General features: G+C 42.1%; 1 protein-coding gene across 3 annotated transcripts; it reads right to left on the bottom strand.

Annotated features, from left to right (window-relative positions):
• Positions 1–882: 882 nt before the first annotated feature.
• Positions 883–23,034, bottom strand: LOC121715915 (cullin-3-like). Of its 3 annotated transcripts, none has more exons than XM_042101969.1 (17): positions 22,744–23,033; positions 18,014–18,125; positions 13,298–13,495; positions 12,372–12,485; positions 11,040–11,200; positions 10,474–10,588; positions 9,599–9,827; positions 8,957–9,102; positions 7,596–7,772; positions 4,819–4,989; positions 4,494–4,601; positions 4,045–4,169; positions 3,744–3,840; positions 3,396–3,530; positions 2,497–2,683; positions 1,844–1,989; positions 883–1,567 (listed from the first exon to the last, which is right to left on the bottom strand). In XM_042101969.1, the coding sequence occupies exons 2-17, from the start codon at positions 18,086–18,088 to the stop codon at positions 1,436–1,438; spliced, it is 2,316 nt and encodes a 771-aa protein (XP_041957903.1). In that variant the 5' UTR covers positions 18,089–18,125; positions 22,744–23,033; the 3' UTR covers positions 883–1,435. The 3 variants fall into 3 exon arrangements, with proteins under 3 accessions (XP_041957903.1, XP_041957895.1, XP_041957911.1); XM_042101961.1 differs by lacking the exon at positions 22,744–23,033 and adding an exon at positions 18,227–18,338; XM_042101977.1 differs by lacking the exon at positions 18,014–18,125 and having other exon boundaries at positions 22,744–23,034.
• Between the last annotated feature and the right edge of the window lie 3,310 nt (positions 23,035–26,344).

Genomic DNA, 26,344 nt, shown 5'->3' with positions numbered 1-26,344 from the left:
ACTATGGGGTGGTATACTACACAACAGATATTATTATTATTATATATATATTTTTTTTTACTAAAAGAACAAATGGATAGGGTCAATGTGAGTTTTTGTTGCATATTGTCCACTTCACAGCAGATACATTTCATGAGGCTTTTTTTTTTTTTTAGAAAATATTAAAATTTATCACACAAGCTCAATTAGTGTGTACTTCTATTGTCAGTTTCCAATGTCCTCAATATTGTACACAAATGTAAAATAGATTGACAATGCGAGTTTCATCTAAACTTCATCTACAGACCACAATAATGACTGGAGAGTATGACAGCCCCTTCAATCACTGCAGGTTGTTATTGGTAGGAGCTTACTGGTAACATTTATCTGTCCAAATGTGCCTGTGCCATACATATTATGATACTTCACAATGAAATATATCAGGCCAAAAGAGAAAAATGAATGAATACATATATTATTCATATATATATATATATATATGTATATATATTATGTGAATATATAACTGACTTCCATTTTTTCATGAAATGAAAGTGTCGCAGACATCTGGAGTGACAGCTCAATATACCCAAGAACATTCCCACTGCTTCACACACACACCTACACAATGGTAAATTGTGCCTCCTACTGGAGGAAAATAAAAATACACTCACATCACAGGGAAGTTTGGCTGCACATAGACCCATGCTAGGGGCACGCCTAAGAGATAACAGAGCCCAATTCGGTGAAAAATCTGTACGCTGTGTTTCAAGCCTAAATTTGATCAGGAATATCCATTTGCCAAGCTGAGCTGTCTGCCGTTCTGTGGACAATGGGAGCAGAAGAGCGAGGGCTCAGAGCAGCGCCATCAGTGCTACGTCACCTCCATGAGAAGTCAATATGGAAGACAACCTCAGGCCACTTTATTACAACGCGCCAGTCTTGAGGACATAAGAGAATTCAATATTAACTTTATTCTATTTTTTTTGTCAAAGCAATTCACATTTGCTGCTCTTGTTTTGTTCTTTTTTTTAATAATTATTTGTGTTTTTTTCTTTTTAATACAGTATTGAAAACAAAACAAAAAAAATGTGCATTCACATTTTGCCATGGGATTCTTTTATAAGTTGATGTCTACAAGGGTAAAACAGTGAAAAGCTTGGCGCTGGATCCATCCATGTGGAATCTCAGACAGGAAGTAGAATTGCCTGATTGCGAAGTAACCTACGACACCTAATGGATTGTTTGTTTTTCGTGTGTTGATTCCGTTTATTGTCGGACTTTATGGATTGGCGGCGTGTGATAACGAGGAAGATGGAAGTGCTTCCCCGCAGTCTTCACATTACTAAGAAACTTCCCAGTCCATGCGAAGAGCAGTCCAAAACTTTTTTTTTTCTTTTTCTTTTTTTTTTATGATTACTCCTGTGCCCACCCACTCCTTTGTGTCCAATGTGTCCTATGCTACGTAGGTGTACACTTTGCGATCCTCGGCCGTCCGTGCCAAGTATTCTCTCTCTATAAGTCCTTCGATGCGTTTCTTAATGACCACAGGACTGGGGAGGAAACGTGCCTTAAGCTGCTGGGTGACCTGCGGAGAGAAAACAGACAAAATGTGAGAGAGACAAAAAAATACATCCTAAATAAGCAAAAAAAGGGTGAGGACAAGAACTACAGCCAGTTTATTAAGCATCTTCAAATAGTATTTACTTTTAAACTGAGTAACCAGTCATGTACTAAGGCTATTTAATTAGTTAGTTGTTAGTTTAATTAGTTAAATTGATTTAATTCCATTCTAATTCAGTGTGTTTTTAAGAAATTGTTAAGAAATCATATACTGCTATATACTGCTGTAGTATCAACTCACCTCTGCTACTAGGACGTTGTGCTGCATCTTCTTGCGGGACTTCATGATGCGGACGATGGCCGCCTCGATCTCGTGCTTCCTGTCGTCGTCCACCTTCTGCCGCGTCTCCTTCCGCTCAGGGTCCGACTCGCCCTGCTTAGCAGCAACTGGAGCAAGATGAAGAGACGGATTACTAACACTCTCTAATGGGCTTCAACAGGACGCAAACACAACACAGCAACATCCAGTCACAACCAACCACAGCCAACGGCACTAAGAGGATCACAACTCTACAAACAGGTGAAAACCCATCACTATTGCCCTACTGTTCTGAACCTGAAAGACCTGCTCCAAATAACTAGCACACTCTCATTCTCCCCATATCCTGCTTCCTCTCTCTGCTCCTTTCATGTCACAGGCTTCAGGAGCCACTGGGTAATGTATGCACCTCTGTACTGAATAGCATTGTATTTGCATTGCACCTTAAATCAGAGGCGATTAATTAACTTACTCAAATCGATAAGATTACAGACTTCTTAGATTTGTTCAGCATCATTTAGCTTTGCAGTAACATTCATGCCAATAATGGTGGCTGATGGTAACTGTGAGAGAGATCCTTCTGATCAGAGCTGGTCTTCCCCAGCCAATTCTCACTGGCTGCAGTCTCTGCTCACCTGTCTGGATCTTTACTCTGTGCAGTTTGGAGGTGAACTGGTCGTTGACCGTGAACGCGTGGCCGTTCTCGATCTCCTTGGACTTGGGCTCCTTGGTGAGGACCCGCTGCGTGGGCTTCCCGCAGGCCAGCGACTGCAGCGCCCGCACCAGCTCCCTCTCGGGGATGTCCGTCTCCTGGCCAATCTCCTGCAGCCCGAACGGGCAGGGCAACCACACTCTTTAGAAGAGGCTCCGCAATTAACCCATCAAAACATTGGATGATATTAGACCACATTCAATCACTCTGTGCCAATGCACATGCGCAAGGAGAAACTACATGCAGTTTAGCATGGTGTAAAAGTGTTGCCAAACTGTCGATATTAGATTGCGTATATTAAAACTGATAGTTCTGGTCCTTGATTATGATTGGCTGAATCGCGTTCGATGCCGTTGTAAAATCCAGCATAAACATACACCTTGACCGCATTTCGTTCTATATTACTGCGCTACCATAACTTGATGCAAATGTTGCGTCTCGACGTTGATTGGCATCTATTCAGATAGAGGAAATATATTTCTTGGCAGAAGAATGATTATCTAGGAATAACTCATTATGTTGTGCCTTTACTTTATGAAACTTTGCCAGGTATTTATAGTTACAGTTTTAGAAAAGCAATAAGCCACTCGAGTCCGTAGGTTACACCGATTCTACAACAGCTAGCGCGTCGTGCCTAACAAAGCCCCTTAGCTGTTGTGGAATCAGTGTAACCTACGGCCTCTCGGGGCTTATTGCTTTAGTTCACATTCGATGGGATCTAACATTATTGCCACCGTACAGGTGTGGTCACTAGGACAAGACAATTCAACTCAGTTCATTCTATGGCCGCACAGTGGGGGTTGGTGGTCAGAGAGTGAGTACCTCGAAAGTGAACTTGTCCCGGTTGTTGAAGAGCATGAGGATGGTCATCTGGAAGGTGGACACCTGTAGGATGTGCTTGCGTGTGTTTGAGCCGGTCACCTGGGCTCCGCCCACGCCCACCTCTGAGCCGTCCTCCTGTCAGGTACACAGAGAAAGAGCACGCTATGGGACACCGCTGATGTGTGGGGCGAGTGTGTGTCTCTGTGTGTGTGTGTGTCCGGACACAAACTTGTGTATGTATGTGATAACACTGATAAGTCTTAGAAAAAATATAGTCCATGTTAAGATGTCATGCAGGTGTCTGAGTTGTGTGTGTGTGTGTGTGTGTGTGATTATGTTCACACAAACCTTCTTGATATGACCGTAGAAGGTGGCGTTGAGGTCTGCTGATCCCATGTGGTGCTGTAGGGTGAGCTGCCTACCACTGTGTTTGGCCAAGTAAAACCTGAGAGAGGAAAACACACAGAGGAATAAGTATAAGTGTATATATATGTATACTGTATATATGTATACTGTATGTGTGTGTGTGTGTGTGTGTGTAAAAAAGCCTGTCAGACAAGAACTAGTATTTCATAACAGTTAGTTTCTGATGCCGTTTATAAGATAATAGTGGTGTTCATTACATATTCATTTTAGTGTAGTGCTTTACCTTCGGAAGACTTCAAAGGCATGTCTGGGGGAGTTGGGGATGTTGCACTTGGGTGTGGCTGACTGCGTGGGCCAGTAGCCCGTGGTGAGGACTCGGACAGTGAGGTCGACACCTCCTAAGGACACCTGCAGAACAAACACACACACACACACACACACACACACACACACACACACACACACACACACACACACACACACACACACACACGTCTATGTCCTGCATGTACGATGGTGCAGCAGTAGAGTAGGAATGTGTGCCAGTGAACAACAAATGGCGGCTGTAAATTAACAATGTAATGAATAAATCCACCAGGATAGCTGCACTTCAGCTGTCAAAAGATGGTTTAGAGGTCTCACCAAGTTGAGTGAATACTACAGAACAACACTTCTCTGTTCCTGTGTGTGTGTGTGTGTGTGTGTGTGTGTGTGTGTGTGTGAGAGACTCACGCCGGTTGACTGCAAGTGTTGGCGGAACTCGTCCATGGTTGTGTTTGAGATGCTCATGTCTCTGAACATTCCTTCCAGTTTAGAGGTGAACTGACAACCGCACTCCGTCTGCAGACACACATCACAAGCACCTCATCATCAACCCACAGCCAACACACCCCCACAAAACAAAACCCCCACACACCATCATTTACACACACAACCCAAAACGCAACCCATTACTACTACACACCTGTAGTTAAAAAAAAGACCAAATGCAATTCCAACACAAAACAATGAAATATTACACATCGACAGTGCAGTCCATCCATCCATCCATTCTGACCTTGAGTTTGGAGATCATGTTCTTCTCAGAGTCGTCGGAGACGCTCTTGTTGGTGAGGAGTCTTCTGGCCAGGTGCTGCTTGTAGTACCTCTCAAACACGTCCTTCTCCTGCATGTACCTAAAGAGCACCATGGCCTTGTCCAGGATGGACTCCACCTCCTGCTCCGTCAGCTACACACAGGTGGGGAGCAAAGACATAGAGAATTAAATGAAGATTTCATTTCTACTGCGCTATCTTGCTTAGCAATGTTCATCAAATAAAGGTCAAGGCTGTGACAGAAAGAGAAACACTAAGAGGAACCAGCTCAGATGGACCATATAAACAGCAGAGAACAAAGGCCCTGACACTGTGTAGAATGCGGAAACAGGACTTCCTCTGGCTCTCATATGGCTACTTGTCAATAGGGTTGCAAAATTTCGGTAATTTTCAAAGTTGGAAACTTTCCATGGGAATTAACGGGAATATACGGAAATTAACAGGAATAAACGGGAATGAATGGGAATAAACTGGGATTTTTTAATATGGCAAGTTAGTCTATAACAGGGAACTTAAATGTAGTGGACAAAACCCCATCTTGCAGCATAATATTAGTTAAAACAACCTGATCTAATGCAATTTCAGTCAAATTTCTACCCTGCACATACGTCAATCCCATGTACACAGCAATCAGCATAGGCTACTAGACATAAAGGAAACCTATGATGCGTTCATGTGCATGGGGAAAATAAATTCCCAGTGTCATCTCATGTGGGAATAACTAGTGGAAGTTTGCAAACAGAGTCTTCATTCAAATGGGTGTACGTAATTTTGCATAAACTGTAATGGGACGATTAATCTGTCTGATTAAGCTTGACAACTTATATATAATTTACATAATCTATAAGGTTTGGTTGGGGTGGTATGTTGTCATTATATTTTTATTTGTTTTATCATTTTCTGGGATTCTAACTGAACAAACTGATTGTCAGTCAATGTTCCAACCAATTGGATTTTGTTGTTGAGTGGCGTGGTGTATCTTGGGCAGTTCAGTGGTTTCAGTGTTGCTAGCTTAGCACGCTAGTAAACCATAGGCAGAAAATGGGATTCCCGCTAGCATGTTAGCTATCTTTGTATGCTAAGCGAAAATACGAACAAACAAATCATATTGCTAATTACGAAACAAAATGTTAATGTCTGTATATGAAACAGTAGGAGTTACCAAAAATTCCCAGTTAATTCCCGTAAATTCCCATTAATTCCCATAATTTCCTTTAATTCCATGAAAGTTTCTAATTTGGAATATTTCCAAAATTCCCCAGCTTAACTTCCCATGAAATTTTCCTCCCCTTTGAAACCCTACTTGTCAATGAGCTTTTTTATGCAAAAAAGTTCACACACTCCTTGGTACTCTTTTTTGAGTTTATTTTCTAATGATTTGGCAGATAACGTTTCAACCTTGCGATCTTCCTTCATAAAAAAACTTGACTTTTTTGTTCAGCACCTGGGATGTGCACAAAGTCTCCTAGTAAGTGTACTTGTCAATGAGCGCCTCACTAATAGATCTCAACTCTCAGCACACACAGCTTGTCCCCCTCCTGCAGGCTGGCTGCTTGTGAGCTGCCATATTGCTTTCATCAGTCTCCCACTAGGCAGCAGCTCTGAACAGTCACGAGTCACACGACGCAGGAGCGGTTTACTGCTGCTTTCCAAGACGGCAGCACGGCTCTGGGCCCAGCAGCAGTGGAGAGGGAAGGGGACTCCGGAACGGCTCTGGCCCACAAACTTGGCGTGGTCCCCTATAGACTAGATACAGACGGTCGCCTATAGACTAGTTACAGATGCTCAGATTACAAGCAAACTTATTACTGATGAAACTGCTACAATTTATGGCTAAGAATGGTTTTATGGTTGAAGCTAAGTTTTTATTGGGGTATACTATACCTCTTATGTACACATGAAGTCAGGCACACAGACCGTCCACCCACAAGGGTCTGAAGTAGCATTTGACAGAAAATATAGGTCCAAGATGACCGCTAAGTGAACCTGGATCTCCATCATGACAGGGGTATCACAAGTCAGACATGCCACATGATGGGAAGGGGGCAGAGCTAGCAGTCAGGTTGAGTTTCAATTTATAACTGAAACAAACATTTTAATAGGGATAGGGATTGGGTTTGACTATGGTGACATTCAGTGAACAACTAGAAAGACTGAATTTGAGTACAATCCACATGTAGGCCTACAGTCTAGACTAGTGTAACTTGTGTTGTGTTGAACCTGCGCGATTCAGCCCTGCACACGCCCGCACTCGGACCCGTGAACTGCAGCATCTCGGATCGGGAGGCGAGCGTGCTGACAGTTGAGCTAAAAGCCCAGGCTACTAGCTTGCATGCCAGCAGCTAGTGATGGGCTTTGGTGAACCACTGAAAGACAGTAGTGTGAAGCTAGCGACACTAATGAAAAAAAAAATCCAATATGGCCACCACTCTGATTTTTCCACATAAAAGTCCTTACCCAAACCATTATATGTAACCAAAAATACTGGTTTACTTAAGGACTTTTATGTTGAAAACTAATAGTGTGGCGGCCATCTTTTTTTTCTTCAGCTAGTGACGCTAGCTTCATACTGCAGTGGTTCACCAAAGTTTCATTTGCCCATTACTACCAGCAGCACTCTTGAGGAGTCAGGGAGTGAGGTTTACCAACGTTCCACAAGCGCAGCTAAGCTAGCTGGCGTCCGTTACACTAGACTACCCATAGAACATGTTGCCCAGCGACATGCTGCTGGGCTACTTACTCCTTTGACTCCCTTCTTGAGCTTGTCGTCAATGAATAGGGAGAGGTACTCGGGCGACCGGGAGTTGAGGTTGAGGAAGTACTCGAAATCTCCGGCGATGGTCTGCTTAAAGAGCCGGTCATTGCTAAAGGACTCCAGCAGGAAGCGGTCGAAACGCGTCTTCAAATCCAATAAACCCTGAGAAGGCAAGGAGTGGGGAAGGAAGGGAGATGAGTAGAAGGAGAGACAGGGAGACAGAAACGTGTTGAGTTTGTTTGTTTAATTTAAGGCCATTTCAGCAACTAAGGCTATTTAATGGCCAGAGCATTGTGTGTTATAGAAGCTTAAATATGTTTTTTTTTTTTTTTTTAATCTATGCTATTAAGAAATTCTACACTGTTGAAAGAGATTGGAGGAGGAACAACACATGGGAGAAAGAGTGGGAAGAGAATGAATTTTGAAGTTTTATTTACAATGTTGTGCATTAAGGGAGATGCAGCATGCCTTAACATAAAGATCCACCAGCTGCTCTAATTGAGCATGCAAATAATTAAGGTAATTTAAATATCTCCCCAGGTTGACAGGCGATGGCGCTGGTCATCCCAGCTTAATCAGACCCTGGTTAGTGCCAACATGGCAAATCAGTAGATAATTCAGTTATCAGTAGATAACTACTGATGCAGGGGATTCATCCATGCAGAACAGTGGCACACAGCACAAAGCTAATATTCCCCCAGATCTCTAAAGACATATAGAGATATACTCAGGAACGGTACAGGAACAGAATGGAATAAACAAAAAAACAGTAAGAGAAAGACCAATGAAGGAAAAGAGAATGGAGTGAGAGAGTGAGAAGAGGGGTAGGGACAGAGAGAGCTAGAAATCAGCACTGATGAATGGCACATCCCATTTAGCCTGCAGCACAGCGCCCCAGGTGAGTCCTCCTCTGACCTTCCATTTAAAGAGTGATAAATTAACAGTCTCCTGTCCAGACTAACCAGGAACTCACAGGCAACTCATCAAAACAGCCAGACACGTCAGGGGAGACTGACATTTAAAAGTCTACTATGGTGGGATTGGGTTTGTCCGTTTAAAGGAGAATTATGCATATAATTCCTCATTTATAATCGCAAGGCACAACAGAAAGGGCATTTCCTGTGCTGCCATTAGCGGTCCATGCATCTTATTTACCACAAATAGACAGGAGTATTGGGAAACAATATTTGTTCCTTGTTTGTTCAGACATAAATCAATATTTTATGGGTCAAGGAGGCTCTTTGACAACGAAAAAACAACATAAACCTCGATAATATAATCCTGGGACAGTAACATTTCTCACTGAGGTCAAGGTATTTTGTGTGTGTGTGTGTGTGTGTGTGTACCTGTATATAGTCCACAGGGTTCTTGCCTTCGCCTTCCTCCGACACCAAGGCCTTGCCCTGCTCCCTCAGGAAGGCACTCATGCATTCACACATGGTCTTCAGACCGTTTGGCACGCGACTGAACAGCTTGTACATGCAGCCCAGGTCTGTCATGGAGGGACAACAGGACACAGACCACACACACGGGGTTAACTGAGTGCTCCTGCTCCCAAGCTCAATTCTGTTCTCCTTGCAGACAGCACAGGGCTGTGGGGTGGTGTGTAGGACTTGCGGTAGGGTAGGGTAGGTTAGAGAGAGTTGTGATCAGAGTTGTGAGCCCCCCGAGGGCTCCATTAAAGACTCATTTCTACAGATTACTTGTCTTGTACAGTTTTTAGTTAAAGTTGACTTCTATTTAGCTGCAAATCATGATCATGTACCATTAGTTAACAGTAAAGGCATCATCCCAGTTCTTCTGAAAACTCATCCTTGGAAATCACTCTGACCATATGATTCAAAATGTTATGGGGAAAGCCTTCTAAAACTGAACACATTCACAGTGAAATAACTGAAAACAAACAAACAAAAAAATCACAGAAACAAATGAGTTTCTTTCTCTTTTAGCACACATCAACAGCAGCTTTTGACCAATGGTACACTGACCCTCCGTCTTGCCATTCTTGAGCATGTGGACCAGGCCTGAGTTCTCCATCTCCACGATGGTCTTCATGTGCTTGGAGATGAGCTCACGCTCCACCACCTTCACGATGGGCTCCTCCGTGGACTTGTCCAGGCAGTGCATCACCCGCTCGATCTCCTCGTTGATGCGCGCCTCCACCTTCTTAATGTAAACGCTGGCACAGTTTTCGGCTAGGAACTTTTGACTTTCCATCTAACAAAAGAAAATATTACATTATCATAGCTTTTAAATTACATCATTATATTATATTTATGCTATATTCTGCATTATATTTATGCTATATTCTGCATGATGATATGTTTTGATGTTTAGGGACTGCACATGAACAAAAAGCTGCAAACAAAAAGATTCTTCAGGTAAACATTAAGTCATCTTTTGATGAAGCTGATATAGGTCAGAACATTACAGTTAAAAGCCGGTAGAAATAACTGTTTCTGAAATGCACAGAAATGCATGTCTCTACAGGTTCACACATCACACACTGAGCCTGCTTTTCAGTTAAACCGTCTGTCATTGCAAACGTTAGGTGGAAATTTGAAAACATCTATCTTAAAGGAACACAATGAAGGAAATTCCCTTTTGGTTGATTTCCACTCTACTGGGTGGGCACACATTTAGGGCTAAGGGGATACCCAATGTGCTGAGGACTGATAAAAGGCATCATGTTCCTGGTAAGAACAACAAAGCAACATCGGGCAATACCAGGCATTCTGGGCATGCATCAGTACTGACAAAGACGTACATTGCCTATAAGTCAGTGTATTTTGAAGCCATTATTTTAAGGCAAAAGAACTACAATGTGCTGGTTTAAACGACCTGCTATTCAGCATGACCTCACCTGGAAGAACTCTGCAGACATTTCTAAAAAGGGGGCTTCGAAGTCCTCCTCGTACACGGAGCGACCCTCCAGACTGAGGATCACCTGCATTAGACACGCGTTACGGATGGCTCCCCTAAAAGGGCAGGACAGGAACACACGGGGGGGGGTTGTCAGTGGCTAGCTGGACATATCACACATGTACAATCATTTACCAGTCAGCAAACTGGGGGATCAAAGACCCTCTACACATACATTAACAAGATTAATGCATATTATTGAAGACTTTTTTCAGTAGAGAATTTCTATATGACAGATTTATGAGCATGTGTAGTATTGTGTACCTTACATTTATATACCAAGGGTTAAAACTACTACGAAACTACTTTTACTTGATTGGGTATTTGGTACTTGTATTTATTGTTTTTGTTGTTTATTCAAGAGATCCATATGGGTGTTCAAAATACACCAGACACACATACTGTATGCACACGGGTGCATACAGAGACACACACACACCAGTGACAACAAAAATCTGCACTGATTCAAACATAGAAACAGACACACACACACACACAGACACACACCTGTCGACCACCTCCCCCTTCCTCTCGCGGGCAATCATGTCTAGGAGCGTCTGTTTGAGGTGGTCTCGAATACAGCCGTAGCGCACCACCTGGTCCCTAAAGATGATGAGGCCCAGGTTGTACACGTTCTCCACGTTATTCTGCTGCACATACACCCGGTCCTGAAGTGAGAGAGAGAGAGAGAGAGAGAGATGAAATGATAGAGAGACAGAGAAAAAAATGAAGGTTATGCAGTGTTTTAAAACTCTCTGTTCCTACCTACCCCCAGAAAGTCAGAAATACTGAACTGGGTCATAATGTTCTCAGCATTCTCTGCCATGCGTAGTGAAAAGTGCTGAACTGCACTTGTGGAAGGGGAAGATGTTCTATGTATTGCAAGAAGAATATGCTGGCTGATCAATGATACTTTCTGTCAAAAACAATGCTGCGAGTCATATCGACTCACAACGCAGACCCCCCCCCCCACACACCTCCAATACACACACAGACACGCACACACGCGCACACACACACGCACGCACATGCACACACATAGTAGTGTGATTTAACACAAGTTTACAATATGTTTCAAACAAACTGTGAAGAAAACCCAAAAGAAATGTAACTGCAGGCTGAGAGTTCTATAAGGGATTTATAACTGTTGCTGCTGATTAGTATTCTTGTCCAGCACCTCAGAGGTCAGCTGGCCACACGAGACTAACTCACAGCGGGAGATCTGCAGGCTCTTGTGCAAGAGTGGGAATGTGTGTGTGCGCGCGTGTGTGTCCTATTGAGAAACACTGGGAGCTCAGCAACGCCAGTGAGGTGAGGAGTGCAGTGTGGAGCCAGGAGAGAATGCCCGCAGCTCTGTGATTACTGAACGGCCGCCTGTCCGAGACACCACCACCACCCTTCGACCCCCAGTCACACACCCCCACAACCATCCCCCACCCTCTTCACAGGAACCCAATCAAAAACCACTGAGGCTGGAACAGAGAATAAAATCGAATTGGATGGAGTCGCGTCACCATTCTTTTCAAAAGCTTCTGTACACATGCCATTCCATGCTGCGACAGAAGGCATTATCAAAAGATTCTACTCTGGAACCTGTTTTCAGAAATTTGCATAAATGTTCAGGCCCAGAGCATGGGATTGTCTTGTGGACGAAAGGCCAAAATGCGACCAAACTTTTTTTTTTTCGTTCACCGTAGTTGTGTGAGTGACTGCATACCTCAAACAGCAACACTACAGTCCTACAAGCCACCCTAGTACCACCACTACCCACATCTCCACAGGTGACCAAGTAAACAATTTTTTTTATTCGAAACAGAATTGTTTGTTTGCAATACCAACCATATACATAAGGATGTCACGTATCATGACCATGGCCGTCTGATGGTCATTCCACGCCTGGTTTAACGTCTGCAGGAAGTTATTATTCAAGGAATTCAGGACATCTTCCCTTACCTGGTGGGGTGGAGAGGGGGAGGAGACAACAGAACGTGTTATTATGGCAGTTAAGGACACTTGGCCCCGCCCACCCTGCTGAGTGATTACATCACTGCTCAATCATTCCACCAGAGATCGGTGGGCAGGGTTGCCCGCGGCAACCGCTGACATTATCTGTGAACGTGAAGGGACAATTGAGACAACAGAGGAAGTTGGTTTCCACATAACTAGACTAAGGGCAAAGACAATGGAGCTCTATTGCTGACAGAGAGTAGACCAAGGTGACAAGATGTTGCCTATTCAAAATTCAGGTGTGTCAAAACACTTGAACCATTACAAAAAGGGTCACTGCAGAAAATGGCCTAATTTGTGAGTTTGAATCTGTCAAGGAAGACTTTGAACCTAATTTAAATGGCAATCAACAAGCAAAGTTCTGGTGCATGAACTATAGCCATCATGTGGCATGTGGGAGCATTGAGCTTACTCATCAATATTGGCGGTTAAACTCTTACCCATGGTGTTTAATTAGCTAATTAATTTTGCCTAGTTATTAAATTAGTTTAGTTAGACTTAAGACTGCACTTTGCCCATCATTCAAATTAAGGACCTGTGTGTGTGTGTGTGTGTGTTTCAGCGTCCTGTTAGGCCCAACACTCCTGAAGGGCAGAGAAATGCAGTTCCATCTGATTGAACACAAAGGCCTAACTACACTTAACCAGTGCTGGATATGTTTCCTATGTCAATAACATCTTGCTTGCTAACTGTCTTGCTTTCCTTTACCCCACATTGAGCTTTGGGATAACAGACAAAGCTGTAGGAGAGGGACCTACTTTGTTAATGAGGTGCTCGGTGACAACCTCTCGTAGTCCTGTGTACAGCTTCTCGCCATGTTTGTGAAGTACCATAGTGTAGGCGTTCCGGTAGAGCTCCTCGAAGCTCAAGCCGCTGTTGTTCTTTCTCTGGATCTCCTGGATGGCATTCTTCAGGAGGTCCCAGATGTTGTTCACATACTTCTCATCCATTGTCATCTACACACACATGAGAGGGACACAAGATATCAAATCATGTGGTAGCAAATGGCCATTGTTCTTAGACTACATCAAATTCTTCTGGTGAGATACTGCACAATGTTTACTTCTTCCTATTCTACTCATTTATTGCATTTGGCTCTTAAAAAAGAAAATCATGCACCAAGGCATAGTCAGGTGCATAAATAAACACTTGGAACAGTTGAAAGATTATATTGTCAGTATTCTTTTTTTTTTTTTTTAAATCACATTATTTGTACATCAAGGAGCCTATCTAATTATGATTCATTGTAAAATATTAATAACACGTCCATGTCTCTAAACCAAATAGATTAACCAGGAAAGAAAACAACAACCTCCTTTGACGTGTTCATGCCACCACTATTGTTACATCATCATGACAACAATCAAAAGGCATAGTTTAGTACTTCTCTGGAAAATCTGTGGAATGCTACTGTAATTTCCAGATCGTTTTGTCAAACAACCTTTATAGATTTCCATGGAGAGAGCATTGGTACGAAGCGAAAATACAGCCAGGCTGTGGACTTCCCCAGTTGGCTCCAGCATTCTGCGCATGCCACAGTAAAACAGCTTGTTCAAGAGAGACTGGCACTTCAATCTTCTGAAGTGCAAAGGCTAAGAAGGGGGCAACATGCATAAGGCACAGAGAGCACAATCCAGTGATAGCCTACTTTCAATTCAGTTGATAGCAAAGCGCTGTGGCACTGGTCTATTTATAAAGGAGAGCCTAATCTCGGCTTCTCTATGTGTGCACAGGTTAATGCGCCACTTCAAAATATAATATTGCAATGGTTTCCGCATTTCCTCCCTCTCCAAGACAGCTGTAGCCAGCTCAGATGAAAAAATACTATTACTGAGGATAAGCCTAAGGCAAACATAAGGTTTAAAGCAACACCAAAGAACTTTTCCTCTGTCACACGCACCATTTGTTTATCAAGCACCGGCTTTGCAAATAACAATGTCCACAGACAAGGTACAACATGTTGCATGATTTTATGAAGAATGATGTATTGCGACATCAGATGCAAGTCAAATTTTAGTTTCTTATGTTTTATTCCATCGAACTACAGATCCGCTACCCGATCCGGCAAACTTACATAGTGCGGTTATAGTCGATAGAGGGCTGCGAAGCGAATGAAGAAAGTGCCGTTCACCCTGTTATGAGTTGATGAACCACTGAAACAATTTTGGAAACATTATTTTAATTTACAAAAAACTCTTTGCTGTTGCTTTAACAAGCCACATTTGTGCATACCATTTAGTCTATAGTAAATGCATAATTATTTAATAAAAGCAAGGGTATTTAAATTCCTCAATATTCTACAACAATACCAGCCAAGTTATGGACTTTTTAACTAGCCTGCTCAGTGATTTAACTTTATAGAGAATGTATAACTAACCATTAAACTTTGTACTTCAAAATCACAACAGATTGATGTAGCAGTAAAGTTGCTTTCAGGAGAGGATCAATGTCCCAGAGTACACTATATGACATTACTACACTGCATTATAGACTTCATCACTCAGTTTGCACCTGTTCATGTTTCAATGGACTGTTATTGTACTCCTGATGGGTTTAGCCGTTGTTAAGGTTTCACTCTTATCTTACAACAGACTGGCTTTATCAGTGAATCAGATGAGAGGAGGCTCAAGCTCTGATGTACACCGGTATGAATGTCTAGACAACTGACATACATCCAAACAGAGATCAAAGTCTGAGTTTGAAAGAGGAGGTTCAACAATTCGGTGACATTTGAGAGAAAGTGGATTAGAACATTATGTCCAATATTCCAATATGTGGTTTAATGTTCTGCATTTCTCATTAGTGGGTCACTTTGATACTAAAAGTATGATTCTATGTAATGACTGTATGATATCTGTACTGTCCCTGTGTATATCTATGTGTGACTGTGTTTAGAGATGAGCAGGAATATTATGACTTTGCAGTGTTTCACTGTTCTGCATGGCTGCGTCAGTAGCTATCTGCTCCGGATTGCCAGGCTGCCACTAATCAGGGTCTGATTCAGTGTAGTCCATTCAGTGATGACCAACGCCATCTCCCGTCAGCCTGGAAGGATACTTAAACTCTAACTATTTCCTTGTCTAGTTAGAGCAGCTGATGGATCTTTAGGTGAAGTCATGCTGTCTCTCCCTTGATGCGCATCATTGTAAATAAACTCTGTTCCTGATTTTTCATACTATTGGTCTGACTGGGTCTCTATTAAATCTATGGTATCAAAATTACCATCACATTTAATAGTCCACATTAATGTACCAATCACAATATACAGCCAACCACTTGAGCACGGGTCAAACTGAGTCATCTCACCAGTTCACTTCCCTAAATACCATATACAAACATCACAACAACACATATTGGGATAGCCATCTCATAAACAACACCTTCTATTTGCGTTAGGCCTACACAAGTGATCTCTCACCACTGTCGGACAGTTGTTGTCACCCTGCTACCAGTCAGAGTTGGCCATGGTGATGCACCAAATCAGACAGCACAGAGTGCAGGGGACAGGAGACGAGGGGTACAATGGACATTTTTGTCGAGCTTGTTCATACATGACAAGAGCTAGTGGCACACTCACAGAGTGCATGCAGACAGATGGAATATTTTTTCTTTCTTTCTTTCCTGAGAAAGAAACCCGTTGAGCGTGGCTAGAACCTTCCCTGCAGCAACACACACATGCACATGAGCGCACACACACACAGACGGGCGCGGAGACACACTGGAAAAGCCACTTGTGGAAAACCCCCGGCAGGCAGGCAGGCAGAGTGGCAGGCACACAGGCAGGCAGGCAGGCAGGCTGTGGGCTTCTGAACTCAGGCTTGCAAAGCTCTGATTAAGATGCCACGTGCCACTAGCAGCGGCCACAGCAGGCACAGAGATCTGAGTCACCATGACTTGGTTTCAGATATGGGCATTACAAAGATGGCTGCAGAGCAGTAAGACTTAACTATAAGGACTAAAATTCCAGTGTGTGAATGTGGATAAGGTCTGATTCACATCTGGTGAGCCCTTGCCCATGCTTGATAAAGGCCACATAAAGTTCATCATCAGGTAAAGTCTGAGGATCATCAACTTTTCATGCAGTGGGGCCTGGGGCTTGAATGGTGGTGTCAGCCTTGTGCCTAAAGCACTCTTTTGACAAGCGTGAAGTGATCTTCACAGATGAGATTGTGTCTCTACAGGCTTTCTTAAAACTAGTGAGATGCAAGATGGCCAAGGGAGGCCAAGTGCTCTGCAAGACTTTTCTATTGTGTTATGTAAACAACACAGAGTTCACAAAGGGCACAGTCAGAGCGCTCACTTGGCTTGAACAGAAACAACAAAGTAACACAAACAAGATTTGATGTTGGGGGATAGAATGATGTTGGGGGCACCAATCCTCCAACATTCTAAAAATTGTATTTGGTGGCAGATCGCTGTCTGTTCCAGTAAATCACAAGATTCACAAAATGTGACAAAGTGGACTTCAAGAAACAGAGAACTGCCATTACAGAAAACTTACGCAAAACTCGGCCTTTTTCTACATGACAAGGCTTGTTCGTTGTTTAATATCTAGAAACAGTACTACTATTTCAAAGTTAACAAAGAAACGTAGGACAAAGTGGAGATCGTAGAAGAATTGTGATAGCTGACATGGCATTGTTCGGAGGCTAACTTGTCAACCGATACAGCTGGAACATCTGCAGTAACGTTAGCCATCTGAAAACTGAATTGTTCGTAGTAGCTGGCTAGAAATCTGATATTAGGTGAACACAATCAGCAGCGTTAAAAATCGCAAATAAAGTACCACTGTCAACTTACTAACACACGAAATATAAAGAAGTTCGCTTGTTGGTTGACAAGCAGTTCAACTAGCCACTGCTACCAGGAAGCATGACTCGGTGTAACGCTATGATTCATTCTGGGCTCGACTAGCTAACCCTCTAAAGTCTGGTTGCTTTACGTCTCCAGTGTTAACTTCTGACGACCTAACAGTTAGTCAGAAACACCCGAGACGACTGTATCAGTCCATAGGTAACTTTAGTTAGGTATGTTAACGCTACCTGACAAGGCAGTAAACAAATGCAACTTCAGTGAACTCAATTTGCTAGCTCACGCTAGTTCATCTGTTTATACCAGCTGCTGCTACATAAATCCTGTTAAGGGACGATTAGATCAGGAAAAATAAAGCTGTATGACACTAGTCCTTTTCATGGTAGTCCTGAAAACGTGTTAACCTATCAGCTGACACTTCGCAGTCTCCTGGCTGGCTTTATTTTTATTCAATCAAATAGCCAAACTAGCCAGCTAGCTTGCTAGCAGACAGTCGCCTCCATCACCAAACAATCAACAAAGCTTGTTAGCTGTCCCAGTTAGCTTACGACATACAAATGTGTTTACGGCTCTTCTGGCCATTACTAAAACAATGACATGAAATCCCAAAAGCCTGTCTCGTCTGTCATCACCAAAAATAAGTGGTTCGGGCCACTACTCACAGGAAAGGCTCGTATCCTCATCTTGGTGGAGTCCTTGGGTTTGGTGGGTTTGGCCAGGTTGGACATGTTGGACATGTTAGTGAGTGCGCCGTCCCTGTTTAATCATGAAAGCCTAGTAAAAGGGCATAAGAAAAACGTGAACAACAATCCCCCAAGACCTATATCTGGGGGCTCTCTCTCTCATACACTCTCTACGTTGTGGAGTTGTCACACCTCCACCCGCCGGCAGTCTGCTCAACCAGTCTACAGTGATGGCGGACCAGCAGTTCTCAGAACGCAGCGGTCTCCTGATAATCACGCGAGATCAACTGTGTGTGTGTGCGGGTGTGTGTGTGTGTGTGTGTGTGTGTGTGTGTGTGTGTGGGGGGGGGGGGGGGGTTAGTATAAGTGAGTGAGAGAGTGAATTAGTGAGAGAGTGTGTGTGTGTGTGTGAGAGAGAGAGAGAGAGAGAGAGAGAGAGAGAGAGAGAGGGAGGAAGAGGAAGAGAGAGGAGCCTGTTAAAATCAGTAGTTAGTAGCCTAGCAATTGTCATGACAAATCTTGTCAGCAGTGTTTTGGACAGCAAGAGAAAACTGCAGTGTTGTGAGGGTTCTGCAGCTCCACTGAAGTTGACTGCAAGTCAGTTTGGATGGACTTGGTGAGTAGGCCTAATCTGGCTGAAGACGTGTAAGGGTGGTTATGTTGCTGCCTTTAGAGTAAAATCTGCATTAGCCTGCTATCTGAGAAACAGAGCGATTAGGCTACCAAACGCCATGGTCAAACCAGCTTTCAGCAAAAGACAGTCCTCCCTTCCTGATTACCAAGTAGGCCTATGTTTTGTGTAGGCTCAATTGCATTGTAAATAAACCCTTATCTAGAGGAAAATAATATTTCAATACACTGCGTAATTTTGTAGCAATAATGTTATGTTCACTAAGGATCTAAAAAAATTGATTAGTGTTAAAAATCATATTATCTTTGAAAAGTCAGAACACATATGTATTTGTCAATGTACTTTTTTGTTGTCAAAGCATTACCAAGTCAAGTCAAGTTTATTTATATAGCGCATTTCATACACAGAGGTCATAGTCAACGAATAATTTAAAAGGTAAAGATCATAATAAAAAAGAAAACATAAAACGCATAAGGTAAAATAATTTAAAAATAAAGAATAATTAAAAAGACAAAATTAAAGACACAAGGTAGATGTAATTTTCAAGGCAGATTCAGAATTTGTAACTCAGTGTGGTTAGCAGAAAGCACCTGAGAACAGTTTGGTCTTAAGTCTAGATTTAAAACATTGGCTACAGTTGGGGCCTTTTTGATGTCATCCGAAAGTTGGTTCCAGAGCTCAGCCGCATAGCTGCTTTATGTTTAGTTCTAACAGCAGGTTTTACTAACAGGTTTTTCTCCTGAGACCTGAGAGGACGATAAGGTGTGTACTGCTGAAGCATGTTTGATTATTAGTTTGATTGATTATTTAGGTCCTGCTCCATTTACTGATTTATAAACAAGCAGTAGTGCTTTAAAGTCAATTCTGTGACTTAGGCTACTGGAAGCCAGTAGCCTAGTCACACACATTCAAGATTATTCAAGATCAACAATTCAAGATTATTCAAGTTCAACAATTGTTATTGTAATTCTGAAGGAGCAATGTTGCAAGGTCTCTGTGCAACAGTGACATTTCTTTAGTTTTAATGTATTTGCTTATATTTGTAAGGATATGATGTAGAAACTTCAGATACTGCCGCTTAGCATGACCATGAGTGTAGTTTTAAGCTGTATACCAATAGTCAGATGTCAGAATAGTTTCTGTGTGATTTGAAAATGGTCAAATTGACAGAAATGGGACTACTATAGTATAAGAACAGTAGAAAACTGAATATATTAAAATGCTGCTCATTATCAGATTTGTATCCTTTTTGTAGACCTACGTCTTCCTTAATTAAGCAGACTGTAAATCACTGTCATAACATTAATAACCAGAAGATGGCGGTATGGCTAACTATTTTCTCCCATCTTCCACCGTGACACCATCTACTCCAAGGAGTTCGAGTTTGAGGTCATATGATATATATTACTTGGCTGAAGTGTATGTCTATTTTAAACATTTCCCTCTTTTAACTTAGTTGATTACAGCTAAGAAATTATATTTTATTTTTCTGACATTGCAGAAATAATCCCAAATACACATTCCTAACAGTGCCACTGCACCAGAAGTGCATATGGTCATGATCCAGCACATTCCAGAACAATCAAACAGATACAACAAATAGCTGACTTGCAAAAAATAAATCACTGATGGCATAGTGCATTTCAGAGTGGATGGAAACAACAACTGGGTCATAAGGATGACATGGGGATGGGATGACTAGATACAGTATGGCCTTCCATTTTATGACACGCCAGAGAGAGTTGCGCCTTCTCTTGTGAACACCAGATAAGAGAGAAGTGAAGCTTCTAGAAATGTAAGGAGCAGCTGTCTCTTCAATCTGATATGTCTTGCGGGGGCGGGGGCGGGGGGGGGGCATCAAGATGCCTCCTCTTGCTTGTCAGTCCCCAGATATTTTTAGAGGAGCAGGGTCATCATCATAGCTAGTTGTTTACGTAAACGGCTAGGTACCCACGTCCATCTGCAGAGTTAGATGGCAGCAAAAAAACACTGAGATGGTGTTGAGTATTACTGGTGTTAGTAGTACTCACTGTCTATATCCAAGACAGTGCATGTTTACCATTGCAACACTTGTTATAGTGAATCAGTGGCAGGTATAACCTCATTGCTACCCATTAGGTACTGACAAGAAGGGCAGAATTCAATATTGCTAATAAAATCTATAAATAGTATCTTAAGTGTCTTGGCAGTGTGTCAGACTGCTGAGGTTACAAAGAAATAAACCAAGCCTGGCAGTCTGAGATCAATTTCTGCATCTCATGTTACCTTGGGCCTTTGGTTTGGTTTTATCCCTTTAGGCAAGTTTATTTGCATAGTATAGCACAGCACAGAATGCATAGGCCTACCCAATGTGTTTTATGTAAAATATGTTTGTATAACACTCATTTTCCAAAGAGACAGTAGCACAAAATGGCAAATCAGACACAAATTCTGGCAGTGGTCATTTTAGTTAAAGAAATCACAGATTTGTCACAAATTCAGTGAATACCAGTCACATCTAACATGTTTTTGTTATTGTCTAATATTTCTGTGCCAACTCTTTTCAGGATATCTGAATTGATAAAAGTGTCTGTTTTGTACACAAGTCACTCCTCCCTTAAATATATGTTTATATCATTCTTGCCATAGAAATTGTACGGTAATGCACAAAGCAGTCTTTAGCAGTGAAGGGTCATCTTTTTTAGCTAAAGCAACACGATAACCAAAGTCCAGAACCTGGAGATCTTTGGGGCAAACATGGAGAACAATTAGATTTATATGTGTGTGTAGTAGTAGTAGTAGTAGTTATCTGCATTACACTAGTCTGTGAATATGTTCAACAAGTCCCAAGTTCAAACCTATAAGTCCCCAGACTTCCCACACAGCTGTCTACCCTACGGTGTAGGTCTGATGTAACTGTAGCACGACCTTGCAGCATTCCTCTCTTCATCATTTTCCCCTCTGTTGCTCACTATTATACTTTGCACTATAAACAAATCCTTTGCCAATTAACTGTGCAAATGTAAATGTAAAATGTATGTAAATGCATATCACCTTAACTATTTTGTGATATATGCCGACCTCAAGTGATGTTGCATGTATGAAATACAGGGCATATGTCTTCGAAAAAGGCAAGCTTCGCATAGGATGAAACATGGCAAATGTCATGTAAATTTATGCTGCTGCCGCCATTAAATTGCACACAATTTTTTGATACATCCATATGAAGCAATCGAAAGCTCACTTCCTCTTCATATCATGCAAATCATTTTCAATTCTAACATCAAGACGACATCTTTGTTCCCAACAAAAGTCTAATTTTAGCTGATTTCTAACCTACATCACTGCACCGCTGCTTCTCCTGCTTGTTGCCAGTGGCGACAATGACTGAATCAGAATGCATTCCGTATTTGTCCTTCACAAAAGTGTAGTTTCTTGCTTTTGTTTTTCTAAAACCTCTCTCCCAATTATCGACTTGTTGTTGTTGCATTTTTTTGTGTTCTGTTCTTTGGAAAGGCTGTTTTTTCCCGAAGCATTGGGACAGTCATCTACAGACTAGAGGCCGTTTAGGGTTATTACTATTATTATTATTATTATTATTATTATTATTATTATTAACTTTATTTGTTATAGAGGGACAGTGTTCACTAATTGACATTTTACAAAGAAAATGTAAATGCACCCAATTGTAGCCAAAAGGCTAGTTTCCATCGGCAGTCCCCCTGCCAGAAGGAGCATGGCAAAATTACCTATTAATTAAAAGAATAAATTACAGCAAAAAAGCAAACAAAACAAAAATAAAACAATTACAATATATATAAAAATACACACGCGCCCACAAACACACACACACACACACACACACACACACACACACACACACACACACTCCAACAATCATACTCTTCTAATCTCATACACTAATGCTGACAGACTTGGTTGTCTATCAGGTTGAGTTTATCTGAGTAAGTCTCATTGCACTAGCACTTTTCTTTTACACACACAGTCTCTCTCTCTCTCTCTGTGCCTCTAAGTGTGTGTGCGTGTCAGTGTGTATCTGAATGTGTTAGTGGGTTTGCTCAGATCATGCCTCACATACCAGAACCATTCATTATTCCAGGGTGATGATATGGATGATGCCAGAGTTGTGAAAGGCTTGTCGACGGATGGATCACCACCACCCGCAGGTTAAGCTCACTCTCTCCCTCTGGCTGGCAGGCTGCGGGGTAGCCAGACTCTAGCCAGATCAGGCACGGACCTGTCCATCACTCGGCTCCTATCTGGAGGAGTGTGAGAGGGAGGGATATTTATAGCACCACTTGTCTACTCTGGACATCTGCTTTCTCCTTATAACCTTCGGTGACCACATTTGTTTTCCTTTTTTATTCATCCCCCCATCCACCCTCTCTTCCTCTCCTCCCCCTCCTCTGTCACTTTTTCTCTCTTGCTCTCGCTCACTCTCTCAGCACAGGAATCCAATAATGAGATAATGTTGCTCCTCGAGAAATGGTTTGTTGACTTTGCCGCAAGGCTTTGAGTTTTGGGTGGGGCCCCTCAAGGTTGTTTGTGGATGATGGTGTTAAGTGATTGGCTGAGAGCATGTAGAATAATATCTGGCCCCCGCGGGCAGACTTGTTTGGCTGTCTCCACGGAGCTCAGTTATAGCTCAGCATTTCAGAGTGGGTGAAACGTCCGACCCCAAATGGCCTCTTAGTCTGGACTCTGAAGTGGTTCAGGGGCCAGATCGGTTCCACCATCAGCTGCTTCATGGTTCCGCCATCTTCTAGAATATTACGGCAAATGATCAAATCAAGTCAATTCCTGGTGGTGTTATTATGTTGTAGACATAGTTGAGCTTATCTTCGGTATTGTGTTGTTGTGCACCTTGAGTAAACACCACTGCAATTACATTTCTATGTGAAAGCGTGTATCAGCAATTATGTCAGAGCTTCATGAGATCATAGGCTAAGTCTGATTATGGGTGTTGACAGAGTTGTACGTGCGTTTGGGAGTGACATTGGTTGGCATTCATTTTAGGTTGTTTCTCATTGTGTGTACAGAACTTCTGAACAGTAGCCAGCCACATGTGTTGCTGCATGCTCTGAATATTTTTCACCACATTCTTCCATTGTCTCTACAATCTCCATATGGTTTTGTTTGCTCTTACCTGATCCCATCTGTTGGCGTTCTTTGCCATTAAACGAGCAGTCTGAGGTTTTTGTTGGGAAAAGTTGAAATACCTCTGGACCTACAAGAATAACTTAATCTGAAAGATGATAGCAGATAATGGTTACTTTTAATTTTGCCCATTTTTTGTTTGCGGTGTTACTTATGCACTTGTTGACAGTGTAAGGAGACATACAAACAAATGCATGCATGCAAACAGAAAGTGTGTATGCACACTAATATTGTTGAACACTGTTTATTCCTCTTGCCTTTAATGTAGATATCATCACCAGGTCGACAAGTATTTCCATTTGCTGTCAACAACTGCTTACTCTCCACCAAGCCAGCCTTTATTTTCCACCTCCTCCTCCTCCTACCCATGATGCTAAGTGGATCCACAGGTCGATTGATGTGCCATTTCCTCCTCCACAGGGTTGGAGCTGGTTTGGCGTGTGTCCCACTGATTCTCTGTACTGGAGGACTCTAACCTACCTCTCTTTGCCACTATTGATGTTGCACTCTATAGCCTCTCAGTGCTGGCCTTGCATGGCACCACCCTGTCCCAGAGCTGACTCAGGTGGAGGGCTGAAGCCGAGGCCGTGGGGGTGGGTGAATTGATGAGGCATTAACTCCCATAGGATTGGGGCGTGGTGCTATTAGTTCAGAGATAGAACTGATAAGGGCAGCTTAATTGTCTTTCCCAGATAGACAGACACATGGACACACTCGTATAGAAAGAGAGAGACAAACACACACACACACACACACACACACTCATAGTTGTACACGCAGACACAGATGCTCACACAGCACAGTGCTCTCTTATACAGTATTCACTAATATCTGTATTCATGAGAATTTATGAGGTGTGTGTGTGTGTGTGTGTGTGTGTGTGACAGACAGATTTGCGTCACATTCAGGAACGGACTGTGTTTAGTGTCTGCCTGTTGTCTGACCGGATGGGTGGGGGAGTTTGAGACTAAACCACTGTGAATCTGCATAGGTGCCTCAAAGCATAAATGGACGAAAAGAGTACAGACCAATGCGTTTACATGAGAGGGGTGTTTGTCTTGGCCGGCAAGCTGAGCATGGATAATAGGCTTAGCACCAAATGAATATGGGGGTTGGGTGTGGATCTGTGTGTGGGGTGGGAGATCCCTAAGATGCTGTGGATTGTGGACCCGAGCGCTGGACCATTAGGCGTGTGGTCCCAGGCTCTCGCCGTGTCTAATCCTGCCTCTTATTTTCCTGTGGATTTGAACAGTAATCAAATGCCAGTGAAACAGGAGCCTAATGCGCTCCGATCCGCCATAATCCAATTATTTGCCTACCCCTGGAGCCATCTCCCAGCAGGAACTATCGCCATGCGCCGCCCATGCTAATTTACAATTATTCAAATGAGACCACCGGCCAGTAAACTCAACTGTCAGATCACTGAACACTGCTGCCGTTGCTGCTGCTGCTGCTGCCGCAGTCAGAGAGAGGAGATTGATGAATTGAAAGTCTCCTCCTTCACACAGTGATGACAGAGATATGAAAGAGTGACGTGATGTGGCTGTAAACGTAATGATTACGCCTGTGGAGCCCAGCCCAGCCCCTGTATGAAAGACATAGTAATATTGTGGCAGAAGTTGTGCTGCAGTCATGATTCTTTTATTGGGATCACATCGCAAGTGTCAACAAACAGTCGCCCTGCCATGGTTGTGGGAGTGTCTTTCACTGTGCCAAACCCTGATCATAAACTGCTGTTGTGGTTGTTAGGGTACAATAGCCTGCTGATGGATATAAACGTCTTTAAATCACAAGAATGGAGTGCACAATAACGCCTCTTTTCCTTGAGTTACTGCTGTAATGATGTTATTGTCATGAAAAGACTGATAATGAAATTTATATTATTTATAGCATAATTAAATATTATATATTAAATTCATATTCTACTTTTTCAACAGAGACCGATAACTGATTTGCCTGTGTATGCAGCTGGTATGAGATCAACTTCCATCACTTTATGTCTGGTGAAATTATTTCTGGTAAAGATTTTAAGATATTAAGAGTAGTTTTTTAGAGCATTGAAAATACTGTTCATGACTTACAATTCCTTTAATTTCCTTTAGTTTTTAATGCATCTTTATTTGTACGTGTGCTATGATTGTTAATTAGCTTACTAAAAAAAAAAAAGAATATATATAGAATATATATATATATATATATATATATATATATATATATATATATATATATATATATATATATATATATATATATATATATATATATATATATATATTCTTTTTTTTTTAGTAAGCTATTAACAATCATAGCACACATACAAATAAAGATGCATTAAAAACTAAGTTAAGAATTTTGTTCTTAACTGTATATATATACCCCTGGCAAATATTGATAGTATAGTTTGTAAGACAATGTGGGAGAGACATGGAAAAAAAGAAGCATTTTCATCTTTTTTAACATTTTTATGAAAAATGGCAAGTCAAAATTATCCATACCCTTTTTAAATAATCAATGGAAACATC

Source organism: Alosa sapidissima, chromosome 1, assembly GCF_018492685.1.
Source record: "Alosa sapidissima isolate fAloSap1 chromosome 1, fAloSap1.pri, whole genome shotgun sequence".
NCBI lineage: Eukaryota > Metazoa > Chordata > Actinopteri > Clupeiformes > Clupeidae > Alosa > Alosa sapidissima.
The sequence above is the reverse complement of the archived record's forward strand: the minus strand, read 5'-3'. Positions and strand labels throughout refer to the sequence as shown.

Bases quoted from the DNA above. Each gene is read 5' to 3' on its own strand.
- LOC121715915 (XM_042101969.1), bottom strand. From the start codon at position 18,088: ATGTCCAACATGTCCAACCTGGCCAAACCCACCAAACCCAAGGACTCC. The intron at 9,103-9,598 runs GTCAGTGTACCA...CCTCCATGACAG, and splicing joins CAAGAATGGCAAGACGGAGG to ACCTGGGCTGCATGTACAAG. The intron at 1,568-1,843 runs GTGAGTTGATAC...TTCTCTCCGCAG, and splicing joins ACAACGTCCTAGTAGCAGAG to GTCACCCAGCAGCTTAAGGC.